Raw genomic sequence first — 24,203 nt, forward strand, 5'->3', positions numbered from 1 at the left:
AATTCCAAACGTAATTTCCTTTCTGTCACTTTTTGGTGACCTTTCGTGACAGGTTGTCTCTATTGGAGGAAAGCATCCTTACTTGCTGATTAAAGATGGCATTTGAAACCATTTTATTATCAAGGGTAGCCAAATTAATTTTGACACTTGGAAGGACTAGAGAAATAATTGCTGATTCACTGCATTAGCTGTGTGTGAAAGAATTCTGCAGTAAAGATTGGATATGTGTTGGTAAAAATATGTTTAACATTTTTTCTTATGAACGCAGCAGAATTGTGTCTTAAATGCTGCTTTTTTTAAAATTAAAAGGAAAATCCTTTGAGTTGAAAGCATTTTAAAGCAGGTAAGTAAAAACATGAAATAGGTTCTTTAGGGACAAAAATTGAAAGAATCATATACAAAAAAAGGATAACATGATTCTTTTAACAGAATAACAGAGTTGGAAGGGACCTTGGAGATCTTCTAGTCCAGTGGTTCTCAACCTGTGGGTCGCGACCCCATTTGGGATCGAATGACCATTTCACGGGGGTCGCCAAACAATGCAGTCTGCCATTATTTCCCCCTTTTCCTTAGCTGTGCTACTCCGTTTTATTCTATTGGCTTTTGAAAGCCAATAGAATAGACTCTCTTGAATAGAGTCTAATTCTATTGGCTTTCAAAAGCCAATAGGAATTGTCCAGGCTGTCTCTGCCCTGCTGAGCCCGCCAAAAGCCCCAGTCTGCAAACGGTGCTGCACCAGTTGAGTAGTCCTCGACTTACGACCGGTTGGGGGTCGCGGCATTAAAAAGGTTGAGAACCACTGTTCTAGTCCAACCCCTTGCTCAAGCAGGAAACCCTATAATATTTCAAACAAATGTTTATCCAATATCTTCTTAAAAACCTCCAGTGTTGGAGCACCCACAATTTCTGCCAGCAAGTTGTGTTTTATAGAATACTTCTGAAATGAGTCCCATTTTACAAAATACAGACAGTACTTCTTCCCCCTGCAGTCAGATAATTATGTTTTGGACTCTCGGCAACCGACTTACATTCAGGGCTGTTTTCAGCATCCTACGATTACACGACCAATATTTCTGATGTTTCGTGCTGGAAACTGATGTTTGCTTCCAGTTTTGGCAAAAAACACCACTTAACAGCCGGCACAACTTACTGTGGGATTTGGCTCTATTATGGTCATAAGTCAAGGACTACCTGAAGTTTTTAGAGGATTTATGTTCTGAAATTGAGCATCAGAAAAGGTTTCTGTGTGTATATATAAAGGATGACATATGGTCTTGTGAATTCTGAATATTGATTTCGCTTTTATGCAGTTAATTTTTTTTCTGATACCATTAGATAGCAGGGAGGGTGGGGCTGTTTTGTAGGCACTCCTTTTCCAAGTTATGAAAGCTGCAGAAGATAGCCAAAAATTGGAATAAATATTTGTTCGTGAAAGTGAAAAGACAAATTACTTGCCCTGAACCTAAACTCTTCTTCCTTCCCTTATCATCCTTCCCCCATTTTTGAGTCTAACTGAGACCTAATTTTACTATTGTTAAAGCTGTAATTATTTTGATGGTATCCGTTAGGTGTATGTAACAGTCCCTAAGGAGGATTCTCATTCCTTCTTTTACTCTGGTTTGTTATTCTTCAATGTCACCCTATTTTGAACACTGATCTGTAAAACCGAATTGTACAAACTGAATGGATTGGAGTTGTTGTTCCTATTACCTGGAGAATAAAGTTCTGTTTTAACAGCGGAAGTTACCGTATATGCCGGCGTATAAGACGACTTCCAGAAGCACTAAACTCGGCGGCAAAGATGGGGGTCGTCTTATACGCCGAGTCGTCTTATACGCCGGAAATACTGGTAGTTTCCGGCGTATAAGACGACGTTCTAGGAATGCAGCTTGGCGATAAAGACAGGGGTCATCTTATACGCCGGGTCGCCTAATACGCCAGCATATACGGTATTCATGGCCCCTTTGAGTTCATCTTCCCAGGCCTAATACTCTGTTCTCTGAATATGTGCTGGATAAGGAGGGCCAGTAGTAACAAGATGAACTTGTAAACTCGTAAATTACTTATTCTCCTTAAAATTGGACATCCTTCTGTATGAGTTTTAGCCTGAATTAGCTATTTTTAAAGAACATTTTGTGCCTTCTTTTTCAAGATTGTAGTCAAGGGACAGAATGGACTACGTGGTTCTGACTGAGCCAGTGAAGAAAGGTTTAGAAGCAATACTGCAGTTACCAGATTGTGTCTTACAAATGTAATAACATCTTTCCTTTCTCCATATAACATGAAGACTTCCAAGTAAAAAGCACAGGATAGTCACTATGTAGTTACCCATTAGTTAGAGGCATGCTATATATCAGGGGTGTCAAACTCAATTTCATTGAGGGCCGCATCAGCATTGCAGTTGCCCTCGGGTGTGTGTGTGTGTGTGTGTGTGTGTGTGTGTGTGTGTGTGTGTGTGGCCAGAGTGGGTGCAGCCTACTGGGTGGGCGTGGTTGGAGTGGGTGTGGCCTACTGGGTGGGCATGGCCAGCTCTACATCATTTGCGTCAAGGGTGCCTGTGGGGACCTGGGCAAGAGTGGGACAGATCTGAGGGTCTCTGGCAGAAGGGGGTGGGACCAGGGCAGAGCCCATCAAGCCGAATATGTGAAGTAGGCGAGGGCCATTTGCTGGCCACTTCCAGGTAATGGTGCATTTCTTCATTCCTCACAAAGGGTGACACCTTCCCAGCATGCACCCAGGGGCGGAACCAACACAGCAGGGGCTGGTTCCTCGCTGTTTCCAGACGGCCTTGTGGAGCTAAGACTGAATGCATTTCAGCATAGATGGCCACCAGAAAATTGTACATTGGCTCCCGGCCGGCCTGGGCCAGGGCCAAGGCAGTGGGGGCCATTCCATCACTGTTTCCAGGATAGCTTCGTGAACCACATGAAACCACTTTGTGGGTCGCATCCAGCCCCCGGGCCTTGTGTTTGACATGTCTGCTATATATCTTTGTGAGAAGGGAACAAGGAAGAAACAAGGAGTATTTAGAATGGAATAATGCTCAGACTTTATTTTAATAGGCCACTATCAATATATTCTGAAATATTTTTGAATCTGCTGCTTTTAACATTTAAGAAGACTTCCTTGATTATGTTAGGAACACTAGTGAAAATGTGCTTTTTTAAAAAAGAGTTTTCATAGAAGGATGATATTGATATGACTAGGAAGCATGTCCTGAAGATATAAAGGCACCAAATACGTATTCTGATTTTGTCTTACTACCATATAATATGTTGTCTTATTTTATATTTTGTTTGTTCTTGCTGTTTTGAATTTAGAAATAGTCCATTCGAAGCAGCATAGAAGCTTTAGAGGTAATCAGATATAATACCTAATTAAGTTATCAGGATTTTAGTAATCAGCATACTGCACTATATGTATATTTCTTATATTAATTAATGAATTTTTGCAAGTTATTGTAGGAGAAAGAAAGGTTAAAGCAAAACTATTTAATGTAAATTAATAAAATTATTCTTGAGAGAATAAAGAATTTTATTGCTGGAGTGCAAATATGCATTTCCACTTGCAAGTTAAAAGGATACAATCAAATTAGTTCTTTAAATGTTAATAGATTTTCTTGAAGCATGTGCCATGCTAATTGAATATGTTTACCTGCATGCAGTCGTTGCTACTGTAATGAAATTGTTATCAGTTCATAGGTCTTAATTCTTCTGGCAAAACAGTAAATTATATTTTCTTCCATCTGATAGAACTTTCTGCAGAAGCCAAAGCAGCATTACTTGAATTTGAAGAACGGGAAAGACAACTAAAACATGGGCGGTATGGATTCCGAAGAGGAGGAAGACGAGGCTTATTGATGTGTCATGGGCTGGGAGAACCAAGAAGAGACATCAATGAAAGAGGAAGAATGAAGGATCACAGGCCTGCTTTGCTACCAACGCAGACAGCTATGATGGTACTCTAAATGCAGAAGTGATGGCTGGGTGGAGGAATGCAAGTGGTGGAAGGCCTGCCTTAAGCTTTAACTGCTTAAATGAGTTCAGAGCCTTATTCTGAAGACTCTTAAACTCAGGGCAATTGGGATTTATCATCTGAAAAATCTGTTTTATTTTGCTTGTTTGTTTACGTATTATTTTTATCTCACCTTTATTATCTTTATGAGTAACTCAAGGTGGTGAGCATGTGTAATGCTCCTTCCTCCTCCAATTTTTCCCACAACAACACAACAACCCTATGAGGTGGGTTGGGCTGAGAGACTGACCCAAAGGCACCCAGCCAGCTTTCAAGCCTAAAGTGGGGCTAGAACTCACAGTCTTCCAGTTTCTAGACTGGTGCCTTAACCCCTACACTAAAATGGCTCTCTGGTTTTAAGATTTGTGATGATCCCATTTTTGATACTTCTTAGTAGTTCTGCAAAACACATGCAGTGCCAAAAACCTCTCTTGGATCATATCTGTGTACGGGGCATGCTTGACATGGTGGTATAAAATGATAAATAAGGGGAACAGTTTTTCATGTCCTAATTCCATCACGACAACAGAGGAATCTTGTTGATAAACATGGTTTAGAATGCTGAATTGTAGTACCTTCATATGTGCGAGAAGCTCGTACTGAGTTGTATCTAGGGATGAACTTACGTTCATTCCACCCATAGCCAAAGAATTTGGGTTTCTCCACTTTCATTTGTCTATTTGCCCAAGAAAAACTGAAGTTTCTAGGCAACCTATGAATATGAAGATATTATCAGTAGCCATGAATCTGCTTAACCCCATAAAAAACCTCTCCTGTATTCTTTATAGGGCAGTTTTTTTTAGATTTTCCAATTAATTTGTTAATTGTTTTGTTTTTAATTTCAGACACATTCAAACAGGCTATTTCATCATCCCATTCGGAATCTTTTCCAGCAGCAGCAGCAATCACAGCAACAGCTCCAGGGTCTGCTCCCTGTCCCCACTTCGCATCATACACCACCCCTCCCCCCCCAAGGAATCCGTATGCCATCCCAAGTGGACGCACCGAGGATACTGATGACTTCTCCTTCGGTGGCATCCCAGCAGCCAAAAAACATACACATAAATCCACACTTCAAAGGAACTGTAGTAACACCTGTTCAAGGTAGGAATCTTTTCAAAGAAAGTCTGGATAGGTTACGGGTATTACTACAATATGTAGTGAAAATGCCTATTGCTTAGAAGTTAAAGCACATTTTTGGATGTAAATATTTCTCATTTTTTAGAATCTCTTTGGAGGTACCACTGAGCAAGAGACAGAAGCCAAGGGAGTTACTGTGTTGATCATCATCAACCATGCTAATCAGTGTAGATCAGGGGTGTCAAACTGCCGGCCCGCGGGCTAGTTTCATCATACCGGAGCCACACCCACCCCATTGCCGGCAATGGCGAAAAAGCTCCGCTACGTTGCGTGACGTGACGTCGCGAGTTTGACATGCCTGATGTAGATCAAAGGTCTTACTTGGTATAGGTTGGCTTTTGATGTTATCTATATTTTTATAGCACTAGGTATTTCTATGTAGAATTCCTTAGCTTCATCCCCTGAAATTAGATGATGGGAAACTGGAACTGTAGAGAAAAAAAAAATGAAACAAATTTATTTAAATTTAAACCAAGAGTTGTGTTTTTTACACTGACATCATTAAAAGACAACTTGTCCCAAAGCTGTTTTTTCCTAAAAGGCAAAACTGGACTTTCTCTGGGTTCCCCTTCCTTTTTTTGAAAACATTTCACTTCTCATTCAAGAAGCTCCTCCAGTTCTGAAGAAGGTTCTTGGAAGGGAAGCAAAATGTTTTCAAAGGAAAAAACCAGGAAAGTCCAGTTGCCTTTTGGAAAAAGCAACCTCGGACAACTTTGACCTGGATTATTGAGAATCTCCAGAGACAAAGCAGCTTGTAATAATTATTTCTTTAATTCTTGATTTGTTTTCCCTACCATTTTTCTGTAACTGGTTACAGAAAATAAAGCAAATATTTTCTTTACAGAGAGTTCACATTGTCATGCTGAACCCCAAACAAAACTATATCATAGTCTGGCACAATGGGTAAAGGTTTAGTGAGGATTTGTTTTTGAAACAGAAAGAAATGAACGCCTGAAGCTTTGTCTAATGAGTTCAGAGATATGATTCATAAATTATAATCAAGCAAAACAGTAAGAAGCACCAGTTTAAGGTCTCTTAAGGTCTCTTGAGAGATAATTGTGGTGCAGAAAGAGTTTATTTCTAGAATAGTTATTTCAGTGCCACTTCTTCATACCTGCTTTTCTTTAGTTTTAAACTCCCTTTTCTCCTTTATTCCATTTGCAAAAATTTAAATCATTTGATTGCCTTATCTTAGGAGGTACCACACATTGTGAACAATAAGCCAATATAGAACATATTTGCTCAGGAATATATGTAACTGAGCTTAACTAGTCTGTATTTCCTAGTAAGCATACATAGTACTATAATGCATAATTGAATTAATGTGAATTAACCAATAGAAATTCGTGTAATATCTGAAATTTTGGAAAATCATGACATGCCTCTGATACCGTGCTGTCAAGATTTTGTCCCTCATTCAGCAAAGTGTGAAAAAAATATATTTCAAATTGCCTATGCCTTGTTTAATTTTGTAGCCTATGCCATCAGCATCCTAATTGCCCTGTTGCATGGTGTTAACACATTTTGTCTGCCTGCAGCTGTTGGGGAGAATGGGGCGGCAGCTGCCTGTGAATGTGGTTGCATATGAAAATGGCCCGGAGTCTTGGCTAAAACAAATTGATTTAAAAGGTGTGCTCCTTGTTTTTAGTGCCCTTGCTGCCAGTCCCAACCCAGCCAAGACCTGCTGTAGGACCCCAGAGATTTCCTGTGAGTAGCAGCTGTTCCTTCTTCTCTGATATGGATAAGCATACATTTGTAAAGAAATATTAATATGGCAAATAAAAGTGGTGCCAGTGAAATATAATTTTAAGGATTTGCAAATATTGACAATGATCTGTGAGCTAGAAAATTGTTTGTTAAAAGCTTAAAGGTCAATGAATTTTTCAGGCCTGAATTAATTTTGTTTTAATTGTAAAAACTTTCAGTGGGGAGTTTAAAAAAAAGCACACACTGGCTGGGTTTAAAATAATAAGGGCTCCATCCATCCATTAGAGTCCTTTCAGAATAAATAGAACTGCTTTTCTTTAATAAAAAGGAATCAAATGTTGCATATTTCTAATGTAAGTGTAAAGAATTTTATTATTTTTTCTTTTGTTGTATCTTTGATACCCAAAACTAATTTGCTACTGGTATCTATCATATCTTTTTTTTTTTTGTCCCAAACAGAGTGGCCAGGTGTTTTCCCCTATCTAATCTACTACACTTGGTTGATTTGCTTCTCAATGTCACTGAATATTCCCACTTCTCTTCCCATTCATATTTTTATAGTATGTAAATTTTCCAGTTTTTCCTCCAGCTTTGTATTCCTTCAGTTATGATTTCTTCAGACTGTGCATCAAGACACATAACAGGAATATTCAGTAATGTTGCTTTCATTCACCAGACTCCACATCACATTTCTAGAACCTTTTTAGCATTGGTAAAGCTAATAAATAATTCACACATTAGATTAACAATCAGAAATTGGGAATTATCTTTTAGAAATATGGGAATATATCCATGTATCATGGATATTATCACCAATGTATCATATTATAACCAAAAGTCTAGTGTATTTTATTGCTCTTTTTACTGTACACCACTTTTTAATTTCAAAAAATAATTAAACTGTTGTATGTGTGATGAGGTGATTTCTGTTCTAAATATCTGCAAATCCTTGGTATTTGTTATTTTGCAGGAGTAAATCAGAATTGTGAAGAATTCTAGTCTGGGAAGAATTCTAGTGTGGTAGTAGACGTTGTTTAATTGCTTTTTGTAGGTGCTTTATCACAGAAGGAGGGTAAATAAATGGTGCTCTCTATGATTCTCTCAGCCCTTGTGATCTGGGAAGTGCTTGTTAGAAGAAACCAGGCTCTCCTTTCGAGTTCATGCATAGTGCTAAATGAAACTCAGATGGAGCCTAAGGGTGTTCATCTGTAGAGAAAGGCACAAGCAGTTTTATTTGTGAAAAGCAAATATAAGTTATCATAATTTGTGAATTTTGATAGAATTAATTGTCTTTTACATCCATAATTGTTACACACTAGTCTTTATTTTTCCTAGAGAATGAACATATTTGAGATACAGGTCCTGTATATTTGATACTTGAAAGTGAGTCACAGAAAGTGCTTTTCCTCTCAAATCTTGATTTGATAGCTCAGTTTGTTACCTAAATTTGGAAAGGGTAAACCATTATTCCTTGAATCCAATCAGATTTTTATTTTACAGTGTTCCATATATAAAGTGAAGGAAAACTAGAAGAACTAAACAAGCCAGAAGTTCTCTAGATCATTTTCAAACATCTGGATCATTTCCAAACATCCTTCCTTCCTTCCTTCCTTCCTTCCTTCCTTCCTTCCTTCCTTCCTTCCTTCCTTCCCTCGCTCCCTCCCTCCCTCCCTCCACAGGTTACTCAAATCTAAATTGAGTCTGATCAGGATACAATTCCCATTGCTTAAAGTCAGGATAAACATCAGTCTGAGGGTTTGTAGCATGGGAAATGGTAGTGGAATTCTCTTCTGCAGATATAGCTACCTAAATCTGAATTAATTTGCGCCATGCGCACAAATTATTTCTTGTTGAGGAAGATACTCTTACTGATTAATGCAGACAATGATTGATTAGATTTCCTCTCCTCAGTTTAGCTAGTAGATCGCAAGTTATCTTCTGTTGGTTATCAAAATGGGGACAGAATGTGGTTGAAGAGTCATTTTCATGTATCAGGAAAGCTAAATAATTTGACCCAACTCAGTACACCAGTCCCGGCTCAGATGAATGTTTTTGTGAGATACAGCAAAGATGTATGAAGTTTTTACTTTCTAAAATGTAATACATGGACCATTTATGGTCATTGTGAATATGTATTAAGTGTCCTATCATTTGATAAAGGACAGCTGCTTACACACTTGTAATGGTTATTTATTTAAATCAGGGGTAGCCAATCTTGGCTCTCTTATGACTTGTGGACTTCAACTCCCAGAATTCCTGAGCCAGCTAAGCTGGCTCAGGAATTCTGGGAATTGAAGTCCACGAGTCATAAAAGAGCCCAGGTTGACTACCCCTGGTTTAAATGTTAGACATCAAGTGCAGAGGGGGGGGGGTGAGAAAAACTCTAGCCTGCTGCATGGCTGCCATAGCAATTGTGTTTTTGTTGTGGCGGGTGCTGTTAGAACAGCAGCAAATGTAAATGAAATTTTCACTCTATTACTGTGCAGCCGCACTGGCAAATTCCACCTGGCCTGGAAAGCGTTTTCCTTTCCTTTTAACATGATACAAGATACCAGGTGCTTGTGATTGACGTTTCTTGGATAGAGCTTTACACAGCATTTCATGCAAATCATGTTCGAATGAGACTGCTGAATCAAATTACATTTTCCCCCCTCCTATTATAGCCCCTGCAGATGTGCAACTGAGCTTTCCTGAGCATCTCTGGCAAGTTCTCTTTAGGAGGACCTGCCATTTTCACAACTTATCTACATAGTCCTATTATTAGTACCTTCACAATAGAACAGCAATGAGGGTTTTTCTCTTCCTGGTATCCAGAAGATCAACTGCTGTGGCTCCACCCCTCCTGCCTATGGTGTCAGTGTCAGGCTGGGAGAAGGGAAATGCAATTTACAGTGCAGGTGACATGATAACAAACATCTTCCATTTGCTGGGGAGCTTCTAATTAATCACTATTTCCATACATTATCACACTATCAAATTTAATCATATCAATGCATTCCCATCTGCCGGAGGAGCAGCAGAAGCTAAACATGATGATAACACTTATTAAGCTGGGGAGAGGGGCAGTATCTAAAATGAACTAGCTTTTTTTTCTTTTCTATCCTCAGCCCCCCCTCCCCCAATGGTGCTTTCGTAAATGGTAAAATCAAGCTAATGCCATGATTGTTCACTTTTTGATTTGATTTGAACATTCATAGGAAATAACCTTTTTTTTAAAAAAAAAACCGTAACAGGAAAAATACCCATTTTTAAAATATACACATCCCCAAATAGATGTATAAAATACTTGCTTAAAAATTCATGTGGATAGTAGTAGAATTGAGTATAATGTGCCTTTCTTACTTGTAGAAGATTTGGGGGGGAGGTCTTTTCCTTTAATCTTTAATCCCTTTAAACAAGGGCCTTCTGGCTGTAGGAAAGAGGCAGAATGAGTTTCAGTATACGGCTTGGTCAAGAAAAGGGGGGCAGTGTAGACGTCACAGAAGGAGACAGATCTTATGCATTGAAGTCAGTGATATGTGGATAAATTATAATCAAATAGAGAGCATCAGTTCTCAAAAGTTATTTTAAAGAAGAAAGCATCAGTGTCCATTTTGTCCCATTATTGCTGAATATTTGCTTGCTTAATTTTTATGCTATCCGATCTTAAAATAAGTGGCAGTCTGCAATTGTGAACATACACACAAAACAAAATTAAATACAATTAAAACGGGAGTAAATAAGAGTATAAAAATTGGTTAATTTTTTTTTTAAAAATGTGGGATTAGATTTTGGCCCCCTTTAAGTTGCTTTAGTTTTAACTGTTTTATGAAACACTGCCAAAGTCGGCAATAACCTTATCCCATAAGCTGGAAGTCATAACAGAAAGATTCCCTGACACCCCGCCCCCCAAAAAAAACCATGCTTCTTACACTCTGAAAATGGAGACAATAACCTTCCCAGTTGAGGTGAGCACATCAGACAGGATGGCTCCAATGAGAAAAGGTTGTCCTCCAGACATCTAGGAGGCAAGCTTCATAGAGCTTTTAAGAATGAAAATAGTACTTTGAGTTATAAACAGAGATGGTGCCTCTAGTCACAACTCTTGGGGGCAATCTGAGGTATGCTTTGTTTGATGATACTGAATGCAGCTAAATGATCAAATACAGCCAGGAGCAGGCTCACCTATGATCCTAAAACTAGGCGTCTACTGTGTTTTCGACAGATAATGCTTGATGAGTGTTAAATGCTGACAAATAAGAATATAGCAGTTCTCTATGTCCAGAAATCCTGGATAGTCATAAAACCTTTACCCCTTTCCTCTGCCTTCCGTGGTCCAAATATCCTCAGTTCCAAATTCTTAACATAGAACATTCTGATTATTGTTTTATAACTTAGCTAGTTACTGCTTTTTCTATCCCCAGCTTTCTAAAGGGATAACTCTCTTTGATCCAGGGACAATAATCTACGATAAATTATTGTTAAACTGGCATAGACTGATTCCATCAGTCCAAGAAGAAAATTCTTTTACTGGCTGTAATATCCAGCATTCCCCCCCTCCCCCGAAAATGGGCACTGGAAGGAGACTTGAGCAGCTTTGAGTGGATGGGATGGTTACCAAAAAGAGCAGCAGCTCCAGTAATGTAGATTTAGATTGTCCATAGATCAATTGTTTATCCTTGGCCTTGGCATAGCAGCCATTGGAATTCCCCCCCCCACAAAATTTAGAATTATATTTAGAGAGTACTTTTATTTCATAAAGGATAGCTTAAAGGCTTGCTCTGGCACTGATGATGTTACCTAGTTGGGTAATGAAACATCTCCAAAGAAACAATCAAGCTCAGCACCAAAGACCCTTAATTTCAACCTGAACTACAAATATTCTCCTTTAAATATATGTACTTCCAGACCTTGGGTCGCCCCCATCTCTCTTTTCCGCCATTGCATAATGCACAAAATTTCTGTATTTATTTTGCTTATTAGATTTGTATCCCACCAGTAGGAGCTTAAAGTGTCTTATGAAGGGTTTCATTCCACACAACCTATGAGCTAGTTTGAATTAAGAGACTGGCCCAAAGTCATCCAATGATTTTTCATGATGGAGGGTGGAGTTGAAGTACAACAGTTTTAGCTATTACACCACAATGGCTCTCTAATTTTGTGGAGGCCCCATCAAGGGCTTAATTCAAGACCACCATGTTAAAAATACTTTGCTGAAAACATGACAGTGAAACAAGACTTACTTTGAAAACATTTGCACAATCCATTTTCACACAACTTGCCCTATTTTAATTGAATCGAACCTGGGTTATTTCCCGAGAAGAATGTAACATCCACTGGCTGCTAAAGTAAGAGGATTAACATTTGTGACAAATGGATATAGTCTTAAGCAGTGTCATAGGTTACTGTAGTCCTTGATTCTTTGTATTTATGCCATTTTAATAAGAATTAACAAGAGTATCCATACCTAAATGTCAATGGCGTTTCTCATCTCTTTGTATTTTAAGTGAGATTAATAAGTGAAAATATGTGGAAACAAGAGTATAATTTATTGAAAGATTCAGTGACATTGTTAAAGTATTTAATTAGTCTAGTTGAAAAAAATACATAGAGTGACCCTTTAGAAGAGCTGATAAGTGTTATAATAATGGCTAGATCCTCTTTATGCTTTAATATGTAATATTACTATAGTACTAAGCAATTTATGCTAAGTTTTTATTGGTAGCCAAAGTTCTGTCACGTTTATGAATAGATTATAAGAGATAATATCATGTAATTAACAAGAGATGCCAAAAAGTAAAAGTACAATTTGTATGAGAATTGTGTATGAGAGAATGTTAATTTTTTTAACTAGGGATTATATTTGAGAGGATCAAAGGAAAGCAAAATAGTTTAATATTTTGACAGGATTAAAAGTAACCTTATCTCATATTCTTTCAGATAATTGCATTGTTGTCTATGCTGAATGCTGAACAAGCTAATCAGATCCCTGACCAACCCTAGGCTGAAGTTAGAGCAGATTCTTGCAAAAGTAATTAGTAACACCCATGTTATGCCTTTAGTTTGATGCACAGCTGAAATAAGCTATGCTAAATAATTACTATTACAGACATTGGTTAACCATATTTCTCTTAATTTACAACATCTAGCCAACTTTGGTTGACCTCAAAGAAATTAAGCAGATTCAGCCTGGCTAATATATGAGTAGAGATTACCAGAAATCAGAACTGTAAGCTGCACTAGGAAGTAAAAAACAAACACCCAAAGACTATAAATTTGCCAGGAGCTGAGCTTGAGTTGGGGATTACATTATCCTTCCAAAAGATATTGATAATTTGTATTGCATGTTTTCATAACAGAGCTGAAGAAATTAAAGTAAATTACATTTAGAAAATATAGACTTTATATTTTAAATTTCTGATAGCTATAGTCATTGAGGGAGAGTTTACTTTTTTTTAAAAAAAATGCTGTTGATAAATATCACAGAAGCTATTATAGCGTGGCCCATGGACACATCCCTTTTCCCATTGCAGCGAAGTGATAAGCTTTTCTAGGATGGTGCCTGTTGCAAAACATATATGTATCAGACGGTTTCTTTGGCAAAAACGGTTCTTATATAGATTTAAGCTATTTAAAACTTGCAACAACTCATCTAACATTTCTTTAATAAAGGTGACAGAAGTAATTTCACAACTTCAGGGTTTGAAAGTAAAAGCTGTCACATGCAGACTTTGAAGAGTTTCTGGCAAAGAGACAGCTAAGAGACTGAAAATGTCTCCAGTGTTATCTTGCCACTGCCATAAATTTTCTAAGCCTAAGGCACACCTCTATATCTTGTCTTAGCTGTCCCATGTGCAATGGTGGGGTAATGCTATTGTTGCTGAGATGGTGTGAGCAAAGCTCTTTGAACACTTTAATATGTTGTATAAATGTTCATGCTATAGAATGTCAGGCATCGTGAAAAGAGTGTCTGTTTTAATAGGCAAAAGACACTTGTGGCCTGAGGCTCTGAACTTCTTTAAATGAAGTTTAGAGGCTAGCAAACTTGGCCTGTGGGTCTTTCAAACTTTTCTCATCCCTCTTCTTGTTCTTCTGGCTGATAAAATCATGCAAGGCTAACACAGACTGCATCTCAAAAATAAGCTTTTTTCTAAGCCAACGAGCATAGCCCTAAAATGTCATTTCAGATTTATAAACAGATGATTTAATTTTATTACTCCTACTTGAAATTTGCTGCATTAAGATCATTAAAAAAAGAGAAACAACTATTTTATCTAACATACTGATTCTTTTCGTTTATTGTACAGTAGTGATTGTGAATGTGAAAACTTAGCATCTTTGGTATTCTCTTAAGTATTAAGGAGTGATGTTGAATGCAGTCTTAGCCGGGGTTCATTAAAAAAAAGAGCTTGTATTTTTATATTGTTTAGTGCAGTGGTTCTCAACCTTTTTAATGCCGCGACCCCCAACCGGTCGTAAGTTGAGGACTACTCAACCGATCATAAATCGAGGACTACTCAACTGGTGCAGCACCGTTTGCAGAATGGGACTTTTGGCGGGCTCAGCAGGGCGGAGACAGCCTAGACAATTCCTATTGGCTTTTGAAAGCCAATAGAATTAAACTCTATTCAAGAGAGTCTATTCTATTGGCTTTCAAAAGCCAATAGAATAAAAGGGAGTAGCACAGCTAAGGAAAAGGGGGAAAAAATGGCGGACTGTGTTGTTTGGCAACCCCCGTGAAATGGTCGTTCGACCCCAAATGGGGTCCCGACCCACAGGTTGAGAACCATTGGTTTAGTGTATCTGTTAACCTAACAATACTTGTTAGAATATATTGTGCTTCTATTTTTTTCTCTTCTATTTTGCAACTGTGGGAGAGCTCCTGTTTGTGTATGTCAGGTGTTTTGCCAGAATTTTCAAAAATTAATTTCTATAACAAAAAGGCCATAAGCTCCTAAAGTTTAATTTAAACTTAATTAAATTAATGTATCTCATTCAGTAGTTTCAATATTTTAATTGGCAAAATCTAGTTAATTTCTACAACATCATAATCATGATCCACAAAGAAATTTATATGTCATCAAGGTATCCATGGGAAAAAAAGTAATTAACAGGAATCATAATAGCATTGTGTAGTCTCTAGAAAAGGCATGGTGTGAAAACAGATAAAATAATAATAAAGAGCCCGCAATACTAATACCATGAAATCACAGAGGTTGTCTTGTGTAAGAAATTCTGTTAAATCTGAAATATTGCTAGTGTAAACATTGTGTGATATTTAGAAAGAGAGAGTAAATTGAGGCACCTTGGAGAGGTGTGGAGCGGTAGAGTTGATTTCCTATAATTATAATGGATGAAATTGTGCTTATTTCATTCTGATATTTCATATCTAAAACCCTTTGCTTAAGAACTGATCGTTCATATCCCAAGGGAAATAATCTCTTCAGGAGTACTAGGTTTAAGCATAATCTTTTGTCTGTGGTTCTCTTCCAGTTAGATTGAAATCTGTTGACTAAGTAAGAAGAGTTAAGTTCCTTGGGACTAAAATGAACTTCAAGCAGAAGTTAGAGGTGGTAAATCCATCCAAGGCCAAATTCTATTTGAAAGGCGATATGGCATACATATTAAATCATCTTGAATGCATCCCTCAAAAGTTAAAAGTTGCACTAAGTGAGGAATACCTTTGTCATCATATTATTTGAAAATCTCAAAGATATAAATTGAATAAAAATAGTTAATAGTTAGCATTATCTTATGTACATTTGTGTGTGTGTGTATATACTATGTGTGTGTGTTTGTGTGTGTAGTGTAGTGTAAAAGCATAGAACAGTGTTCCTCAACCTGTATTCCTTAAGTTCTTCAACTTCCAGAATTTGTGGGGAAATCTTGGGAAATTCTGGAAGTTGAAGTCCACACATCTTAAAGTTCTCTAGATTGGGAAAGACTGGTGTACAAGTTTATAAAACCTCATCCCTAAAAATAACGTATGTGACACTTCTTGTGCCTTTTTAATTATTTTAAGCAATCACTAATTTTTACACCTTTTTTCTAGCTTCTAGAATATAATAAATTTTCTATAATTTACTGATTGCTCAGGGACTCGTTTTTGTTAAAGAAAAGCAGCATAGTAAACATTGGCTAATGTATTTGAAAGCAAATTATAGGTTAATGAAATTTAACATTGAGGCAAAACAATGTGTTTTCTTCTCTTGTTTTGTGAAATAGTTGGAGATAAACTGGAACACAATTAATAGGCCGGTTCAGCCCTTTTGTGAAAGTTCCCATATGCTAGAAAAAGATGCAGTTGGTTTAAGTAGAGGTAGATAATAGCTATATTTACAATCCTGTACACTCTAATGTTTTTTCTAACATTCTAAAATCATGAAAATGGGAGCAGAAGGGGAAGTGAAACATGTAACTATTGAGGGATACACAGAATATGACATAGAACATATGTAATACTACAAAAATTACTTTGAAGCAAAAATCTGCTGCGTGAACAGTAATGCTATTGAACTGAGGGATTAGACGCAGATATAGCATGTTCCAAGAGGGTGTATATCAATTCTGAAAAAATCCAGAACAACTTATGATCCTTACAGACTGCTAAATTCCTTTAAATTGGGATTAGACCAGTTCATGAAGGACAAGACGTGAATGTTTAGTAATAATTATGGCTACTTAATTTACTCAGTATGAATCTCATACCCGCTATGGGGAATTAACCACCCACATTGGCCAATGATTCTTTTTGGTGTACATTGTAAAACAATACAAAATAAATATGTATGACCGTTGAGTAAAACTGTTGCCACAAATATTAATATAATCAAGAAATAGGGCCCTTAACATATTTGGAGCCCTGGGCCTGGACATATAACCAGGTCCTCAGGACCTTATAAAAGGTCAGAAGGTCAGGATCATCTTGATCTTTGAAGATATAACATTCAGGAAGAATATTTCAGAAAGCAGAAAAGAAGTACCACAGAGAAGACATGTCTCTTAGTCCCGGCTAGCTTACATTCTTTAAGTGACAGGACCCAACCTGCTGGACTGAATTAAACACCTGGGAGAAGATATCCCTGTAGGAAACCCTCTTCTAAGTCATGAAGGGCTTTAAAGGTGACAACCAGCACCTTGAATTGCACCTGAAACATTCTGGCAACTAATGCAGCTCACACAGTAGTATTACATATCTCAAATATCCAGGGATATGATACAGATACTGTATGTAGTAGATCAGTGTTAAAGAACACGGCTACTCTCACTTACTTTAGTGTGCTTGGTTAAGATGTTAACATGTCATATCTCATCCTAGAATATATTAATCAAAGCATTCACATTTATATGCAAAGAAAGCAGTCATTAACACAAGACAATGTAATATCCAGGGTGTGGCATTACAATAGCAGGTGTGCAAGTTAGTTGGACAACCGTTTTGTTCAGGTTTGACATTTGAATTTTGGTAATGTATGAGTTAAAATGTAAATGGGAATTCAAACAGGCAAAGAGTTTTTATTTTAGGAAGAACGATAATGCAAAATTGTAACTTCCTATTTGTGTTTGCGTCTCAAAAAGCTTTTGCTTTTTTAAGTACATTGTATAATCATGTTGGTACCAAGGAGAAAATTCATTACAGAGGTTAAATTTGAAGTAGTTTCTCCCCTTGCTGATGATGAAATAGCTAAATATCTGTTTGTAACCCATTTATTTAAAATGAAGAGTAGGATGTCTATATTAATTTTCCATATCTTTTTTATAATGAATGTCTCTTAGGTATTTAGGATAATGTAGGTGTCAAATGTTCTCTTCCTTATTCTTCATTTTTTTTTTTACTTCATATATATGTGTGCATGTGTATATGAAGGGAGTCAGGGATCATTGTTTGACACCAGAAAATTAAACTAGCTTCATTTTTAGTTGCTTAGGCTGTATTAAATAGATAGCAAAGAATATCATGGTTTTAAAAGATAAGTGTCAGAAGCCTAAAGTAGACATTCAGACTTTTGAATTAATGGGATAGAAGTTCAATAATTGTATGGATTTCAGTAAGCTTGAAAAGGAACGGCATTCCTACCAGGCTGCTGTGATTATTAAAACATTGAGTTTCCTGCAAATACGTTGTCCTTAGATTCTGTGTTTACAGGCATAACAAAAGATGGAAACTTGCAAGGACAGCAGGTTGTGTAGATTTAGAACATGTATCTGTTATACATTTCCTTCTAAAAGTAACGGTCTAGTGAAGAAATGTTACAAGAGGAATTGTGCCTCATTTCTCTCTCGTCTCCCTCTCTCCCTTTTTTTGTTTTTTTTTTCATGTAGGGCCCTCCTGATTTTCAACAAAACACTCCTGGACCTGTTCCTAGCAATTTCAACCAAGGCCCACGACTTTCCCTCCAAGATCAGTGGCGAGGACCTCCACCCCCTCTTCCTCCCCCACCTCCACAGGAGAGGGAACCTTTCTTCATGGGAGGTATGACCATTGTCTTACCGAGTGGGAAGACACGCTTTCCTTGATTCTCAGGGACAGGATTGGGCATAAACCATGAAGCCAGAATCTGCCACATCTTATCATTTGTCCCGTTTTCCTTTGTTTTGGAGTCCAGCATTTAGCAATTACATGCATACCTTTGAAGCAGGCTGGTTAGTAGCCCAGACCTTTCTCTGTACGTTGTTTCCTTGTTAATGCATTCTTAACCACCAGAAAATTTTCAGGAAGTGATGCACTAACTACAGGGTGATTTGTCTACACAATTGGTGACTTCTAGTTGGAGTAGAGAGTACTGGCTAATGGAAGAAATCATTGGCAACTCTCTGTGAGACTTTTATTTCCAGTGGGGTTGGGCCAGAACTGGTATTTTGCTTGGCAGATGAGTTGGTGTCATGCTGTCTCCTTTTTTTTTTTTTTAAATCTTTCTGACAGAACCGAGATTTCCCGGCCATCACTTGTTTGAACAGCGGAGCCCACCACCCCCACCCCTTCTTAACAGCACGCACTCTGTGCCTAGCCAAAATCAGCTCTCATTCAGTCAGCCTGGACCTGGTTTCAGCCAGCAGGGGCAGCAACCGCTGTTTCCAAGAGAAAGGCTGGTAAGGCCAACTCTGCAGCCTCAGGGCCCCCTGGGAATCCTTCATTTCAGCCAGCCTGGAGCAGCCAACGCACGCCCCTTTCTTCCCCCACGGCAGTCCTTCCTGCAGGTCCCAGGACAGCCGTTCTTAACCCCTCTCACCCAAGCCGGCATGCAGGTATGTAATAATCAGGACAGCCCTCCTCATCTCTGTTGAGTCTCGTCTCCATGACCCTTGTAACACGAACTCTCCTGTGTAAGTCCTCCAGTGCCTTTGTTCTTCCCTCGTGTTCCTTTCTTGTCTTTTTGCAGGAATATGATTTTAGAGCAGTGTTTCTCAACCTTGACAATTTTAAGGCATGTGGACTTCAATTCCCAGAATTCCGCAGCCAGCATTGCTGGCTGCGGAATTCTGGGAGTTGAAGTCCACATGCCTTAAAATTGTCAAGGTTGAGAAACACTGTTTTAGAGAATAATACAGATCTGCTATCTGCAGTCACTTAAAGAAAAAGATGGCAACTTTCTTGTTTGGTACTTGGGAGAATATAGCAATCTTTTTACTGTGCCTTTTTTTGGCCCCTTCGTTCAAACCCTCTTATATGTAAAGCAGTCCCTTCTTTCAAATTTCAGGCTAAGGGTAAAGTAAATTGTGGATATTGACCTGCCTAGCATACTCGTGCTGTAAAAGGGATTCTGGGAGTTGTAGTCCAAAGCTATCTGGAGTGTGCCATTTTTTCTGAAGGGGGGGGAAGCTGTTACAGGTTATTACATTTAGTCTTTCCTCAGATCATACATTGCTTATAAGAGAAGCTTCCTTATAAATGAGCTTAAATACTTAATGTTTGAAGCAATTTAAACCTGCCTTTTTACTGCTGTGCCAAGCTGGATAGCATTACTCTCCCTACCACCACAGCCACCGGTGGCCAGCACTAATTGTATTTATAAGGGATAACTGCAACTATATCATGAGAATGCTTAAAAAGTGAAGACATTAAAAAAAGGTTGATTTTTGTGAAGCTGTTCACAGAGCTAATGGGATTAGAGAAGTTTGTAATACGACATTCTGTTACATATTCCATGGTTTCCTAAATTGATTTACTCCAGAAGAGGTCCAGAAGTCTATTTCCGGAAAACAAGTTTCTGTGGTGTATCTGTTAAGCATGTATTTATAAATATTAGATCTGGAACACTACAAGACTTAGAGCTCCCTCTGCTGGTGCTTCAATTTCTTCCGTGAGAGCTCAGATAACAAGACCAACTTCCGAGTAGTTTGTTTGCTGAAGCATTTTTTAAAAAAGATTCTATTTTTTTTAATTAAAATTGAATATGTTCAGATTCTAGCTGTGATCTTCACCTTCATCCCAAAAAGGAAGAGCTCCAGTGTAATTCAGGAGAGCCCTTCGATTAATCTGAATTCACAGATTAGAATTGGGTGTTGTTTTAATTGGGTTATGCAGCTCTTTGGATTTGAAGATTGAAAGTAGGTCAGAGAAAACAGAAATTCAAACTTTAAAGCAGACAATACAGGTAGTAAGAATGATGGAATAACAAAGTTGGGAGATTGGCGATCATCTAGTCCAACCCCCTGCTCAGGTAGGAAACCCTATACCATTTCAGACAAATGGCTGTCCAGGCACTTTTTAAAAACTTCCACTGTTGGAATACCAACTTCTGGAGGCGGGTTGTTCTACTGATTAATTATTCTAACTGTCAGGAAATTTCTCCTTAGTTCTAGATTGGAGCTTTCCTTGATAAGTTTCCATTTGTTATTTCTTGTTCTGGCTTTGGGTCCTGTGGAGAATGGGTTGTAGTCCTCGACTTACAACCACAAATGGGACCAAAATTCCTATTGCCAAGCAAGTTGGTTGTTAAGTGAGTCACACCTGATTTTACAACTGTTTTTGCCACAGTTGTTAAATGTATTATTCTAGGTTTTACATGAATCCTGCAGCTAATCCAGCTCCTCCCATTGACTTCGCTTGTCAGAAGCTGGCTGGGAAGGTCACAAATGGCAGTCACATGACCTGAGGATGTTGCAACTGTCACAAACACATGCTGTTTGGCAAGCACCTGAATTTTGAGCACGTGATCATGGAGATGCTGTGACGGTTGTAAGTGTGGGAACTAGTCATGTCACTTTTTCTCAGTGCCTTGGTAACTTCGAATGGTCACTAAACAAGTGGTTGTAAGTCAAGGACTATCTGTAGTGTCTTTTTTCTGGATTACACAGCTTTTGCTGCTGTCTAATCTTAGGAAAATATATTTAAAAAGTCTCAGTCAGATGGTACTTCCACTGGCATATACACCTAAGCACTTACTGTCTTCAGCTCCCAATTTCTGAAAAACCTTAGTTTCTTTTAAGAGTTTTTTTTTCTTGTTAAGTAATGATTGTATCTTGTTAGCAACCAGGGAGTAAATGTGACTTCACGCCTGCCATGTTTTCAAATGTACAGGGCCCTTTGCACCCTCCTTTGCAGCCACAGCCACCACCACAGCAGCCGTCCCAACCATCCCAGCCTCACCACCAGCCGCACCAGTCCAACCAGCAGCAGCACCTGCTGCCTGTGCCTCCCCAACCTCTGATTCCGGTGGCCCCATCCCAGTTCAGGCCACGCCTACAGACTTCACAGCCAAGCGGTAACCGGATGCCATACCAGCAACGGCAAAGTCTGGTAAAGGCCAGGCATGTAAGTGTCCTTTCCATATAGAAACCAACAGGGGCTCACATAAGGCAGGGGCAAGACCTAAACAGTCACCTTGGAAAAAGGTGTGAGTTCTTACCACTCTTACTGATTGCCCCTGACCACTCCCTGTGTTTGTATTTATCATTTCTACCCAGACAGATGTAGGTGGCTGGAATCTGTGCGGCATTTTTATTTTGAACATTTATATCCAGCCTTTCTGCTGGGAGTTTGCGGGAACGGGCTGGGGCTGTCCACTAGTGTGATTCATTTATTTAAATCTATTGGTCACCCAGATTTAATGTTATATGAAAGTAGGAAAAAAACCCCATAAAAATACTAAAAATCATCAGATTGCATGGGCAGCCCAGGCTACACCCCCCCCCCCGAATAAACAGCAAAACAAAACAAGGGCCTTAGACAAATCATAAATATAGACTTTGGGCTTGAGAACAAAAACAGATTTTCAAAGCTTTCCAGAAGCCTAGGAGAGAGGACCATTCTTATCTCTGGGGAGTTGCTGTTCCAGAGGGTCGGGGCCACGAGAGAAGGTATGCTTCCTTGATCCCACACAATGGCAAGGTTTAATAGAGAGCCCCCATTTTTGCCCATTGGGTGGGCAAAAACTATTGGAAATAAGTGGTCTCTCAGATATCCAGACTCTATGCAGTATAAAAATTATAGTTACACAAGATAAATTCTTTTACTCCAAATTAGGCTGAAAGAGTTGTCCAGTTATATCCCTATAGAAGAGTAGGCGTTTGAACCAAGGCCCATTGGCCCATGTCCTCTCTCTTAACCGCTACAAAGTGCTCTGGAAGTAATTGCATCCCATCTGTTTTCCTTTCTCCTCTCATTCCACACACATCCTTCTACATCCCCCGTGAGGAGTCATTTTAATATGACTCCATTCACCCATCTGTTGACATACCAGATTGGTATAATATGGAGTCAAGCTGCCACCATATAGGCAAACACTTGTCTTTCAGTTGATGGGACTCTCAAGGATAAGGTTTTAGGAGCTGGGAATCAGTAGTTTAAAAAAGGGCTATAGATTATCTACCATTACCATAGATTATGAGTTCAATATCAGGAGATGTAAGGAGTTTCCCATTCATCCCACCACTGGGCCTGGGCCACCCAAATAGGTAGCCTGGAATGAAAGTAGCTAAGGTTGCTTTCACTGGAATTTATTACAACCCCATCCCCCAGGGAGCCATGAATAAGGCTGAAATAAAGAAAATGTATTTTTCTTTCTAAATAAGAAAGAAAATGCAAAGGCAGTTTAAAACTAGCAGCTTGTAATCTACAATATCACATAATTCCCAAGACATAAATAGGCACCCGAAGTATTTACAGTATTGTTTATTAGAAAACACATGATAGCAAAGAGAAGCAGGATTGAGTGTCTCAACACAATAGTCTGTGTTAATAAAGTGATAGTAAGGTGAGCTCATCTGAAGCGGAGGCTGAACTTATTGGAATTATAGGTAGTCCTCGACTTACAACCACAACTGAGCTCAAAATTTCTGTTGCTAAGCGGGACAGTTGATAAGTGAGTTTTGCTCCATTTTACGACCTTTCTTGCCACATTTGCTAAGTGAACCAATGCAGTTGTTCGGATAGTAACACGGTTGTTAAGTGAATCTGGCTCCCCCATTGACTTTGCTTATCAGAAGGTCGCAAAAGGCAATCACGTGACCTTGGGATGCTGTCATGTATGGGAACCAATTGCCAAACGACTGAATTTCGATCATGTGACCATGAAGATGCTGCAATGGTTGTAAGTGTGAAAAACAGTAATAGGTCGCTTTTTTCATTCTAGCTTTGAACAAACTGTTGTAAGTCGAGGCTACCTGTATAGTTGTGAAACTAACAAAACTAGGATTTGGGCACACTGAAACTAAAATCAAAACTTGTAACCCAATCCAGCTGGTTACTTACAGCAGATCCTGGAACTCTACGTGTCATTGATTATTTTCTGAGTTCTATAAGTTTCTCGTTCCATATTACTTAAAGCAGGGCAGACTTTTCCTTCTTCCGACAGACGATGAAATGTCTCTAGCAAAGTCCATCCTGGCTAGTTGATCTCAGGGTAGGAGGGCTGTAGGAAAGAGGTGTTTCTCAGGAATTTAGCCAAATGGACCTCCGCTACTCCTTACTAGAGGGAGAAGATTGTACCACCCATATATCAATTCTTCTCCATTGAGGAACCCTAAAATTTGACTTGGTAGAGGATGAGACCGTTACATCTTCACAGGATAAGGTTTTTATGTTGTTGTTTTTTGTTTGTTTCAGAACACACCGGCACAAAACATTTTAAAACGTCCAAATCAGCAGTCCCCATCATCTGCCTCAAGAAATAGTAATTTGCGTGAATTGCCCATAGCACCTTTGCATGCGATTGACACTGCTAACAACAACCGGCAAACTCCAGCTCCTTCTGTTCAAGTGAAACCGGTTTCTAGCATCACAGCTGCTATGAAGCCTCTTGCAGGTATCAAGAACCAAGTGGGAAAGATGGAGTCCAAGCCAAAAACAGTTACTCCCACGTCTCAGCCTAAAGTGGAGGTTAAATCTGAACCAGAGGTAAGGGTCCCCTCTAGCAGAGGCC

General features: G+C 38.7%; 1 protein-coding gene across 8 annotated transcripts in view; it reads left to right on the plus strand.

Annotated features, from left to right (window-relative positions):
• Positions 1-24,203, plus strand: part of RBM33 (RNA binding motif protein 33) — a 123,852-nt gene that overhangs the window by 38,043 nt on the left and 61,606 nt on the right. For 3 of the 8 annotated variants that reach the window (XM_039345666.1, XM_039345659.1, XM_039345661.1), the window contains 8 exons: positions 3,321-3,356; positions 3,753-3,958; positions 4,860-5,118; positions 6,803-6,861; positions 18,163-18,313; positions 18,764-19,086; positions 21,362-21,595; positions 23,888-24,178. In XM_039345666.1, coding sequence (XP_039201600.1) covers positions 3,321-3,356; positions 3,753-3,958; positions 4,860-5,118; positions 6,803-6,861; positions 18,163-18,313; positions 18,764-19,086; positions 21,362-21,595; positions 23,888-24,178 — 1,559 coding nt within the window. The remainder of the gene's footprint in view (positions 1-3,320; positions 3,357-3,752; positions 3,959-4,859; positions 5,119-6,802; positions 6,862-18,162; positions 18,314-18,763; positions 19,087-21,361; positions 21,596-23,887; positions 24,179-24,203) is intronic. The other 5 variants (XM_039345660.1, XM_039345662.1, XM_039345663.1 and 2 more) reach the window with 4 other exon arrangements.

The sequence above is a fragment of the Crotalus tigris genome, unplaced genomic scaffold (assembly GCF_016545835.1).
Source record: "Crotalus tigris isolate CLP2741 ecotype Arizona unplaced genomic scaffold, ASM1654583v1 scf7180000017969.2108049, whole genome shotgun sequence".
Classification (NCBI taxonomy): Eukaryota; Metazoa; Chordata; class Lepidosauria; order Squamata; family Viperidae; genus Crotalus; species Crotalus tigris.